The 13,185-nt window shown below is 38.7% G+C and overlaps 1 protein-coding gene across 1 annotated transcript in view; it reads right to left on the reverse strand.

Moving 5' to 3' along the window:
• Window positions 1–2,154: 2,154 nt before the first annotated feature.
• LOC136884659 (uncharacterized) overlaps window positions 2,155–13,185 on the reverse strand; it is a 36,654-nt gene continuing 25,623 nt past the window's right edge. Inside the window, exons 4-5 of the mRNA XM_068230092.1 lie at window positions 10,379–10,520; window positions 2,155–3,288 (exon numbers count right to left, since the gene is read on the reverse strand). Of these exons, the coding sequence (XP_068086193.1) occupies window positions 2,706–3,288; window positions 10,379–10,520 (725 nt within the window). The 3' untranslated portion in view covers window positions 2,155–2,705. The remainder of the gene's footprint in view (window positions 3,289–10,378; window positions 10,521–13,185) is intronic.

Genomic DNA, 13,185 nt, shown 5'->3' on the forward strand with positions numbered 1-13,185 from the left:
ATTTATTATATTTGCCTTTATGTCTCAGCTGATTGTAACATTTTCGTAATTCTCCACGAGCGCTCTGTGTAGGCATGAATTAGTGCTGCTTTCTGTCATACGATACGGGAACCAGTTGTTCATGGTATATATCTCGTTTGAAAGACGATGTCTCGACCTTTTATCTGAAATAGTATATCAAGTTGGTTTTTTCGTCATAAATGTTATTCCCCTCATTCAGTTTCATCCTGCTCTTTTCGGTTTCGCTGCAGCTTCGTCAGTCCGTGTGACGCGCCGCGCTCAATGGCTAGCTCCAGCCGCGGTTTGACTGACAGTAACGTGCTTGAAATATTGTATAATTCAGATGAAAATTTAGTCGGAAGTAGTAGTGACAGTATTACCAGCAGTGATAACGAAATAGATGATGTGGCTGTAGCGGATGCAGTGGTAAATGATGAGAGTGACGATGAGGAGGAACCAGTACTTGGAAATTTCATGTGGGAGGCTATGGATAATTATACAGGTCAAAGGGAAGTTTTCAACAGTGAATTCCGATTCCTTAATTCTCTAATAATATTCAGACAAGTCACAGGGACAAACACTGAGCAGTTATCTTATTGGGTTCAGCTGATGGAAGGTTTGTTTACAAAATACGCTAGCTCGGGCGGGGAACAAAATATTCAAGGCCGGCGCGCGTCAGATAATACAGATCAAGGTTGCAGGAAAGACATTTTATTAGGAAATTAGCACCGAGGAGTGAGAAATCCAAACCTCAGAGACGTTGCATCGTATGTTCAAAACACGGCGAAAAGAAGACGTCGTCGTACTGCTGCCAGGAGTGTGACTTGGGTCTATGTCTCGAAGAGTGCTTCGAACTCTATCACATGAAAAACTAAATTACTAAGGAAATGTGAAACAATTATGTAATTATCTGCATGTACATAGTTCTATCATACAGAATTCCAAATTTCGTGAATATCGGGCTACTCTTATGCTTGTAGTAACGCTTGAAGTTGAATCAATGTATTTCAGTCGCGCGAAGTTGAAATCTCGTCCGGCCGTGGGGTAGGAAGCTCTTTAAATGGCTGCGACGCTGAGGGGTTAATAGAGTTGAGCTAGAGGGTGTATCGTGTAAGACGTTTCTCCCCCATAACGCCATACCTTCCCATGGACCCCATAGGGCTCCTGCAGCTTCCACATCCTTTCTTAGTTGTCATTTTTAGGCCTGTAAGTGTTCCCTTGTATATGATTTAAATTTTACGTATTGAAAGGTATCCATCACGTTTCCATGCTCTGATGTATATTCACTGCCACTGCGTCATTTTACTATTCCTTTATTCATATTATTTGTCAATATTTATTATTTTTATTATTATTATTATCGCATTATTATTATTATTAATATTATTATTCTATTTATTATTATTAGTACGTGTAGGCCTCGAACCAACACCACAGAAACCATCCACTAGAAAGTGTCGAAAACTTCACATAGCTCAGCAGTGTAATATTTCGAGATACACTAGCCACAAAGGAGGTGGCAAATAAGAGTGCAAAAGAGCTCTCACTTTTACCAGCAGGTATGAACTCTCATCTGGGAGCCCAAAGAACCAAAAAATTCAAAGCTGGTGATGTTCAATCAGTATTTCATACCAATCTTAACCTAGGGTATCAAAATCTGCACCCTAAGTAAAAAGGACTTATCAAGGTTGCAGGCATCTGAGATGAAGTTCCTGAGGTCCACAGTTCAAACAACAAAGGAATGACATTGTTAGAAAGGAAGCTGGGATTGAGACATCATTGTTAGATTGGGTCAGCACGTCCAGACTGAGGTGATTTGGGCGTGTAACGAGGATGGAGCCAACAAGGAAAACTAATGTTAATTTGGGGAGGCATATGGCAGGAAAACGGATGGTGGGACGACCAAGAACCCACTGGTTGGACACTGTAAAGATGGACACTGCAGATCGCGGAAGGACGCTGGAGGATGTCATTAACAACAGAACGTATCTCAGTAATACAGAGTGGAAGAGGCTTGCCAACAGTACCCGGTAAACTGAAACCGTAAGATGATGATGATGATGATGATGATGATGATGATGATCAAATTATTCAGAATTCAATGTTCTTTCTTTCTTTCTTTCTTTCTTTCAGGTTTAACAACCAGAAGTGAGATCAAAGAGTGTGAGATATTTCTATCATGAAAAGAAATATTTATTAATTTCTTCTTCAAAATTTGGTATTATAGTCTTTAGTATTTTTTTTCTCCATATTATGTCTTTCTTTCTAGTTCAGAAGTGCTCATAGTTTTACGTCTTAGCAAGATTTTTTTTTTTTTTTTTCATCATTATTTACACGTTCTTTTATATTTCGGTTGAAAAATCACAAATAATAGTCTGAGATTCTTCGAGCAGAATCCTGCAGATAGGCTGAGCGCAAAAGGATTAAAGAGAGATGTACAAAATGTCTGTGCTAACTGGAGCTCCTCTGTTATAGGAAACTAAAAAATAGCATATATTTTATATATTAAAAATATAGTATTATTTGTGGTTTTAAACCCACCACTGTCCTCGAGCAGACAGTGTCATACAGGATGGCTGATAAATCACACCTAGTAAGACCGAGATCGAAATACTGAACAGAACAACAAAGACGACACAGCAAAAGCAGGCACTCCCGCTCGGAGAGAGGAAGACGGTAACAACATTACTCACTTCAACTGACGTTCAGTGCCACCGACCGTTCTTGTTCATTGGAGGCACTGGGCGGTACCGTGCTCCCCTCGGAGGGCTGGCACCATACGTCAACATTGGCGGACGATTTGCAAAGTGATCTTGTTTAGGAAAATTGACTGGGGTTCCTCGCCACAACATAGCAATCAATATATAGAATCCACCAACACATTTTGTAAAAAAATCTACAATAGCTAAAAGAAAAGGTGTTATGGCATGTATGAGGACAGACATTTCTCTCATAAACTTAATAGTGAAGTCGCCCAAGAACTTGATCATGCTGCAGGCACCTGTGAGGCAGGTAATGAGCAGAACTGCGGTGAAACTGGTGACTTCTTTAGCATTATGAAGTGTCATGAGTGAAGTGAGGCTACTCAGCACATTAAATATTGTGTGGTCTACTCTTGTGTTCTTTAGGCTGTTAAAAAAGGAACTGGTTGGACTAACATTCTCTTCAGAAGATGTTGATGGAGCAGCCGAAGGACATTGCTCTTCCGACGGCTCTGGAGTCGGTGATGCTGGAAAATCTGGCTGTGAAACACTAGGCCCAGTGCCCAGTGCCTCAAGATTGATAGGCCTGATGGGAAGAAAGAACACACAGAATATGTAAGTGGACCGATGACCATGCACTAAACATCAATGCTCAAAAATTGCAGTGTATTCTTTTAGCTACACAAAAAACTCACTCATATCTCACAGACGTTCATACCCACTCAGAAACATTAAGAGGCATCTCAGTTAAAAACTTAGGGATGATAATGGACAAAAACCTTAGTTGGAACAATCATGTTATAGGTATATGTCAGAGTGTGTTTTATTCCTTACATTCTCTTAAGAAACTCGGAGATCTACTCCCACAAAATGTAAGAAAACTGCTTACCCAAAGTATGGTAATGCCAATACTGGACTACTGTGACGTAGTATACAGTAACCTGAACACCTCACTTTCCCTCAAGCTCCAAAAGGTACATAACGCATGTGTTTCATTTATTTCAGATATACCAAGGTTTAACCATATTTCTCTTGCAGTTGATAAGACTTTCATGGCTCTGCTTAAGAGAACAATGAAATTTACACACTGTTTCTCTGTTACACATCATATAATGCACCTTAACACTCCTGAATACCTTGCCACACAATTCCATTACCTAGCATCACCTTCTAGTATTCCTACCAGATCATCATCCACCTCAGTACTAAGCATTCCCATTCACCGCTCAACTGGCTACAGTAATCATTTGTAGAAGCCGCCAGTCTAATTTGAAATTCCCTACCTGCTGAAATTAGGAGCGTGTCAAACCACCTCCACTTTAAGAAACTCTGTCAAACCTGGTTAATAAATAATAATTATTCATAACATACATAGGATTAGATCATAGCTAAGTTATTAGGTTGATTAAAACATTTAATTGATACCTTAAGATATTAAATTGTAGATAATTTATTTAGTGTATATTTAAATCTCTATGTAGGTGTATGTATGGTTGGACAGAATAGCAGGCTTCATAGCCTGAGTGAGTGAGTGAGTGAGTGAGTGAGTGAATAATAAGCAAGGATTAAAGTGGTTAAATTAAAGGGACCCGCAAATATGTGTGTCTTACAATGTGCTCTTGTAGATAATATTCACAATTTTTTCATCGGGTACATAAATACTGTATTTCTCCGATTCCAAGACAACCCCCAGTATTTTCTTGAAAAAATTAAATCAGGCTTTAAAAGTGACTTGTGAAATCATATGCATTTTTAGACTATTTTTTGTCCTCATGTCAACGCCGAACACTGGCTTTAGTTATGTTGTATTCTCTTGCGGCTGCGCAATTATTCTTTATTTCTGTATGTTTAATAACCATTAACTTAAAATGGCATCGTAATATCAAGGAGAACAAGTAGAAAATTTGCCAAGAGTACCTGTTCTACATGTCTTTACAATACGATGATCTATCACAAAAATATTCTTGCTGTCTGTAAAATTGTTAACACTGCTCACTGAGTAAGCCATGAGCTTGCTAAGAATTTGAAGGCTCGTATATTTTGATGCCATTCTGCGGATTTGAGAAATGTTTTTGTGGAGGCTAATACAGGGACATTTTTAAATCTATTCAGGGAATCGTTGCTCGCCTGGTCGCTTGTGCTGCGAACCTGTCTGCCGCCAACCACTTTGCCATGATGTACTTTTCGGCGCCCTAAGTTCACCTTGTCTGCAGTCTGCTGAGAGCTCTTTATCAGTATAAGGTTCAGTTTAGTCAAGTGTTCACGTGTCTACTGTTCACTGTGTTGTTCCACTGCCATTTTCATTACGTTAGCTTGTGTATATACATAACACCTTCATAAAGTAGAGGAAATCTTAAGTGAAAACATTCTATGACTCGGCGCCGGGTGAGCGCTGGCCGAATGATGGCAAATTGCTTGGCAGGAGACAGGTTTGCAGCGCAAGCAACCAGCAGAGTAGCAATCCCCTGAATAGATAAAACAATGTCCCTGTAAAATGTCCTCTTTTCACTATTTTCCGAGAACAAGTGACGCTACAAGGATGCACTGTACAACTGGTTGTGGCAGGTAGCAATATATAGACCTAACAAAGACGTGCACCAGGCGAGTTGGCCCTTTGGTTAGGGCCACGCAGCTGTGAGCTTGTATCTGGGAGATAGTGGGTTCGAACCCCACTGTCAGCAGACGTGAGGATGGTTTTCCATTTTCACACCAGGCAAATGCTGGGGCTGTACCTTAATTAAGGCCATGGCCGCTTCCTTCCCACTTCTTTCCCACTGTCGCCACAAGACCTATCTGTGTCGGAGCAATATAGAGCAAATTAAAAAAAAAAAAAAAATTATATATATATAAAGACGTGGATGTTGATGGTCAACAAGTTTTGTGCGCGCGAGTGTGGGAAAAAGCGTGGTTGCCGTGGTAGCTGCCAATGGTGTTCATTACTTTTAGGTCGCAAATGCAAGAAGACACTTGAATTTTCACATGAGATTCTGAGAAAAAAAATGTCATCTTGGATTTGGAGAAATACGGTATATAGATTATGCCCCCTCAACACTCAAAAGCACACCATGTAAAGCTGGCTGGTTCTCTAGATAATGACACAAAATTAAATGTTAACTGTGAACCCACTAAATGACTAGAAGAGTATGGGAAACAACAGAACAGGAGAGGAGGAGAGAGAGGATGAAGAGGTTCTGGGAGGAGGAGAAGAAAAAAACCCAAACCATGACAAAGCTGCCCGTGGTCCTACAGTGGCCATAACAAAAGAATAAGCAGCAGCCCAGTAAATATGAATCCTAAACCTACATAATATTAACTTAATTGCTTTGGGTTTATTATTATTATTATTATTATTATTATTATTATTATTATTAATAATAATAATAATAATAATAATAATAATAATAATAAAGTTATTGGCTTTATGTCCCATTAACTACTTTTACGGTTTTCGGAGATGCCGAGGTGCCAGAATTTAGTCCCACATGAGTTCTTTTACATGCCACTAAATCTACCGACACGAGGCTGACGTATTTGAGCACCTTCAAATACCACCGGAGTGAGTAAGGATCGAACCTGTCAAGTTGGGATCAGAAGGTCAGCGCCTCAACCATCTGAGCTACTCAGCCCGTCCGCTTCAGGTTTAATGATCCCGTGCACTTGCTTAGAAATCATTTTAAATCGCCGTCAACACTAGTAAGCCACTCGGTCAGAACTACTGTGCACCACTCTGAAATAAATCGAACAGCAACCAGAATTTTCATGCAGAAATTTCAGTGAAGCATTCAAAATAATTTTACTCATCAAAAATGGTATCAAAACGAAGATTTTGTATGAAAATCTCAAAGCATTTGGGTATATGTAGAGGCACTTCACACTTTTTGAGGTCTCAATTCATTTATCCTTGCTCCAATATTATAGGATGCGAGGCTTCCGAACCTGAGATATCAGAATGCAGAGGGCAAAACAGGCCTTAATTTCATCCTCATCAGTGTCAAAACCACTTGTCACTGTCTATTCTTTATTTCTTATATGATTCCGATAATTTTTCTGTAGCGTAAATATTTATTTCCCACACAATATGGGAAAGCAACGGGTCCTTAAACTCTAAAACAGACAACTCTGATATAGAAACATTTAAATATTTTCTCTCAGTTCTCCTGACACCACTGGAAAGACTGTAAAGTGATGAATAATTGGTTGATTATCACTATTACTAACCCACACCAAGTCACTATGTTTTGCTTTAGCACGTGGAGCGTTAGGTACGATTCCACAGTCACTCATATCAGATTTTTCATGAAAAATCTCTTCTTCAATATTATTGTAATCGCCATCACTGTCCTCCGAATTACTGTCTAAAAGACTTTCAATTAACCCAGAAATAACATTGCTGTCATTAGGCTTTACTCATTGAAGTTTGAAAACTTTGTATTAAATCCAAATTGAACCGAGAATCTAGCGGGAACAATATAGTGGGGTCCACCTATTCAATACAATACAATACAATGTTATAAGATGAATTATAACATTTTATAATTAATGGGACCCATTTCGATGCATCATCTTCAGCCACAAAATTCAAAAACATACAAAAACAACTTAAGGTTACAAAAACAATGCATAAAAGTGTACACTAATCTTATAAATGACAAGAGGAATGACTTGATTAAAAACATGAGCCGTGAACATTAACTTGTAGCATTAACCTAAAAGTCCTCTTTTCTAAAAATATAGCACCAATTATCTTAAAGCTTTGTGTAAACATCCTCTTAACAAGAGTTCACCGAATCTTAAAAATCTTTGAATGATATGTGACTTGATTAGCCTTTACTACGTCCAGAGCCATGGTTAGGAGACTGACGGACACCTGATGAAATGTTTGTGCTTTCAGAGGCTACAATTGGGCAAGAAATTATGGTACAAGTTCTAAGAAGGGGAGGTGTAAACAAGCCACATTACTGTTCTATTCACAGAAGTTCGCAAAAGAGAAATTCTTGCAGGGGTGGTTAATTTTTTTTTTTTTTTTTAAGGTACAGTCAAAGTACAGTAAATTTTTGTTTTGTTTAATTAGCAATTAACAAATGTCGGGACATGTTTCATACTTCTTGGTGAACATCATCAGCCAAAATAATAAAATAGACAAAGACAAATACACATTAAAATACGATTCGGGTTACCGAATATGTCAGTTAAAATACATGATAAAAATTGCAGAATGTTCTTAAAATGCTGGAGCACAAATGTTTGGCTCTGTTAAATGAAGATAAAGATGTTAAACACATGTGATAGTTCCGGTAACACACGTATCGAGCCTAACCACTCTTGGGCAGACAAGGACTTAAATAGTCAGATGTGTCGAATATTACCGTATTTACTCACGTATTGGGCCCATTTTTTCTCCAGTTTTACAACCAAAAAAAGTAAAGGGGGGTCCAATATGCAATAACCTGAAATTTTGTGCAGTGAACACATGACTTCTAGGCTATAAAGAGCTATAAATTGTACATGTAAACATTCTACACTGTTCTTTAACAAAACTATGAATGTATTTGAGTTATACTGGCTATTTTTGTTGGAAGGCAGTATTTCTAAATGTAAAAAGTCAATAAATGGTGAACACAAGTTTTAGGCCCACATATAAAGTAAATATAATCCATTTTAGTTGTTCATATCACGTCATTCGTTTCAACTCATTAATTTCTCCAATGAGGTTAACATCAGGACCTACGGTTGCAAAAATTTGCTATGAAGATTCGTCTCACATCATACTCGACCCCGTAGAGAAAAGAGATAAGGGTATCGTATTATTGTCTTGCGCCACTAACTTCCTTGCTACCGGTGTGTCATTATTCCAAGTGACGTCATCTCCACTGCCATCTCGTCGGTCATGCACTGCAATCAAAACCAAGAGCATTCGAGGTCCCATCTTTTTGAACCTTTAAAAAATAGTTTCGTTCCAGACTGTAGAGAGTCCAAACTGTGTGAAACTATTCCCATATGATTTCTGGAGATGGTTTCTGATATTCCCAGCTGGTGTATGTGTAGCAGAAGTCACTTCTTCTGAATAAAGCCGTCTTGTTGAAAGCATCCCAAATCACCAGCTGATAACTATTTCAGAATGTAATACATAGTGACTGGAAGAATTATTATGATAAATGCGGCTGCTGAAAAGCCAGACACTTATTTTTAAGTATATTTTATGCTTGTTCTCTACATTTATCACATCAGGATTTACCTAAACAGCTGTAAATGAGATAAGAGAGACCATGTTGTTTAGGTTAGGCATGGTATCACCTGGATAGTGCCAAAAGTTAGTTCCATGACGGAAAGAATAAAAATAAATAACAGGAAAGTTTGCCACATTCATGGATACCTACAGGCGTGACGGTAATGCGTTTTATTATCATAATGTTTCATTTCGTACGTTCGTTGTCTCCCATTTTTTATTAACGCATACCCTAGTATGTTTCATTTGGCGTCTCCAAAAATCGTTGAAAGTAAGTGGAGACATCAAAAATCATTATTATCATTATTTGTTAGGTATGCTGGCGAGTAAAACAATTGTGACTGAATTGTTTTTATCATGTTTTAAACCTACTTCTCTCCCAGAAAACCCTATACTGGCCCGAGTCACGAGATATTCAACGATCACTTTGTTAATGATCTTGTCTGCCTATATTAACAGGCCTAGCAACAACCATAAAGTGAACTAAAGTAAACTTGTTTCCTCATCCCGAGGTGGTGCAGCTCTTTTGTAGACAGGCCCCCAGTGGAAGGGAGTTGCATGTACCATTTTTACCGCAAATCAATCTTCCTGCCATTCATAAATTTTGGGCAATGCCGTACCAGGAATCAAACTCAGGCTCCCGAGAGCAGCAGCTAATTGTGCTAACCATTACGCTGGCAGACATTCTTAAGTACAAAACAGGCATATACATGTGACTGATGTGTGCTTGCAATGCACGGGTCAGACCCAAAACTATTCACCTATTTGTGAGATTTCATCAGAGCTGCATGAGGCCTATGCTACAGAGCTTCTTAACTACGAAACACAGATGTGTCGCATGACTTCGACGCGTGTTTTCGTTCACGTGGGTCGTACGGACGAAACTATTCACAAATTTGTGTGATGTCATCAGAGCTGCATAAGTCTTGTAGCCGCTTGGAAGCGGAATCGTTGTTCTTCTCTGACGAATTACGTTGGGGAGGTCTTGTGTGCAAGATTTATTTTTTTCATTTTCTTTGTCTCAAAAAGCCAAGGGGTCTAATACACGAGTAAATACGGTAATTCAATTTTACTTGTAACTATAAGATGCTTCAACCTTGCCTACTTTTAACGTTGCTAATAGCCGTCGTTTCCGTTCCAGGAATATTCAACCACAACAAAATATTTCTCCATTAATGACAATACAATGGCACACGTGGAAGGACTTACACCTAAAACCGTTCAGGCCCTCGCCTGAGAATGAGCTGAATAATCAAGACTTGGAGAATACGTTTCAGGGAATATCTTATCGATGTGTTCAGAGACAGATGGATGATACTTTAACTGAGTCAACAATGAAAAGTATGGCTTCCACATTAAAAAATGAACCTCCAAGTGCGGAAGGCCTAAGGAGCTTTGTTACAAAATGGCAGAGAGGTGGGAGAATTCTAGCAAATAAATGTTCACTTACCTTACACATTTCAGCCTCAGACACACCTCCCGATTATCACAGAACTTCACCTGTTTTATCTGGAACCAGTAATACCCAAATGCCATGTTCTGGAGTTTGACCCATACACAGGGAGCTGCTGGTGCACCTATCATGAAAGGACCTGGAGAAAAGAACAAAATCATTTCTGATCACTTCAACAAGAAAAATGTTAAAATAATAATATTTATTGCAGCTAACTGCCATACAATAATAATACGAATATATACAATGTCACACAAATAGCTAATCAGTGCAAAACTGTGTGAGAAATATTTGTCTTTTCTTATAATAAGATACATGACAGTGACTATAGGGCTTGTCACACAATTCACACACACATAATGCTTCATTAGGGACGTGAAACTCTTTCCTTCCGCATACACGAAAATGGAAACCATGGATTACAAAAAGCACGTCACAGTGTGATGTAGATTGTAATCGGCTCTCTTCCGGTTAGGTGAGAGCATTGCTTCTGTTACAAGAAAGTCAGTCCATATTTCCTTCTTCTTTAACTGAAGCTCCGTTCCTGACAGGGACCAGTATACGGTAGTACCAAATGTAGTTTTAGATGCTCGATAAGAAACTGTTCATTACCAATGAATTTTGAGACAAAGAGCACTCTCTTTAATAAGGTAAATTTAACCTGTTCTATTTCCTTCAGATTATTTTTAGTGAAATGTTTTCCATACCATACATTAAAACAGGAATCAATTTTGAGACACAAAACTTTGTGGCAGTGACTAAGGATAGCCTACGTACATGCTGTATACTGTTAATAGCTATTAGTGCAGCAGTCACTCAGTTTCTCACATGATTTGTGAAAGTGATTCCCAACATCTGTAGAATTACTCCTAAATAGCTGAAATTTTTGACAGTGTTAGTGCCAGAGAAGGATACAAAAAGGCAACTACATGACATGAATGTCAGGTATATCCCAGGCACCACCAGATCAAGCAGTCTGCAAAGGACATTCCCACCCAGTTGGCTGAAGTTATATTCCTGGTTTTGAGACAGATTTGCCTCACAAAACTGAGGGAAGAAGGTAAAAGTCCCCTCCTTGAACAACTTAGCAATCATTGGTAACAGGGCAGGAACATTAAATTATGCATCTGATAATTGATTACCACAGGCAACAAGGAAAACTACTTGGTAAACACAGTGTGATGCTACCTGTACTCCAGTGTGAGTGGTAAGTCACATCTTTGCAGAACACCAGTGAATTGCAGTCAGAGGTCAGTTGTTTTCTTTCATGTAAATCTTATGTTGATTAACGTGCGCTCAGTACCCACAGCACACTCCCTCTGCTGGTTGGCGTGCTATTTCAAAAGTTCAGTTTCTTTTCGAACAGACCTCATATACTGCCATCTCTTCCAAAGGTGGCCTTGTCAGTAAACAAAACTGATGACAAAAAAGTCAGTATGCTAGTGGATGTGCAACGCCTGTACCAACGCACTGAAGTCTGTAGAGATTTTTTTTCTTGTTTTGATCCTGGGTATCACCTTCTAAAGTGTTGTAACTACAAAGACGCACACACGTAATGCTGTCAATTGTGTACAGTTTTATTTACAATTTATACACACACTAATAACTGCCCTCTTGAACAAAACACTGCTATGAAGATGAAGAAGAAGAAGACTACTGCAACACTTGCATGTCAACCAACTATCAACCCAACAAAGTTCAAACACTCAGCTAACGACTTCACTAACAAGTCTCGTTAAACAACTCCACTCAACTCCCAAGACTGCTTCTTCATATACGTTGCCTGGCCAGACTTCTAGAAGAATATGAGACAACATGTTTTCTAATAATTTCGAGAGTCTCCAATAATCTATTTACAATGAATGGATTTTTCTGTAACTCTCTAGTGCCAAAGATACGTTCTTCTGGACTATTACCAGGTGTTGCACAACACTGCATTGGATTTATATACATCATATATACAGGTAATAATAAATTATATACTATTAATTACTTGTTCTTACATTAAATAAACTCATATTAATATACATACAGCAGATGTTTCATAAAATAACCTCACAGATAATACGATCACAATTTATACCAAATAAAGTCTGTATACAGCTACGTGAATAATAATACTACTAATAGATGCAAACAACTTCATAGTCACACCTCACAAGTCGTCATAATAATGATCTGGTTTTCCATGGTTTCCCACTTTCACTCCAGGCAAATGCTGGGGCTGTACCTTAATTAAGGCCACGGCCACTTCCTTCCAACTCCTAAGCCTTTCCTATCCCATCGTCGTCGCCATAAGACCTATCTGTGTCGGTGCGACGTAAAGCCCCTAGCAAAAAAAAAAAAATAATAATAATAATAATCATCATCATCATCATTGAGCTCTATATTTCCATTAATTACCCATGGGTTAGAGAATTGTTTCCAAGTTATACTAGACCATTACACTTGCATCAGAAGTTTGTTTTGGTACACACTGTATCAGGCAGAAAGACAGGAATGTTGAAGCCTGTCCTTATGATGAAGTGGGGAAGCAGAAATGAGCAGTTTTCTTTTTTTTTACAATTGGTTTTACGCTGCACCGACACAGATAGGTCTTATGGCAACGATGGGAGAGGAAAGGGTTGGAAATGGGAAGGAAGTGGGCATGGCCATAATAAAGGTACAGCCCCAGCATTTACCTGATGTGAAAATGGGAAACTATTGAAAACCATCTTCAGGGCTGCCGGCAGTGGGGTTTGAACCCACTATCTCACGAATACAAGCACACAGCTGAGCACCCTTAACTGCAGAGCTAACTTGCT

This window comes from Anabrus simplex, chromosome 13 (genome assembly GCF_040414725.1).
Source record: "Anabrus simplex isolate iqAnaSimp1 chromosome 13, ASM4041472v1, whole genome shotgun sequence".
Taxonomy (NCBI): domain Eukaryota; kingdom Metazoa; phylum Arthropoda; class Insecta; order Orthoptera; family Tettigoniidae; genus Anabrus; species Anabrus simplex.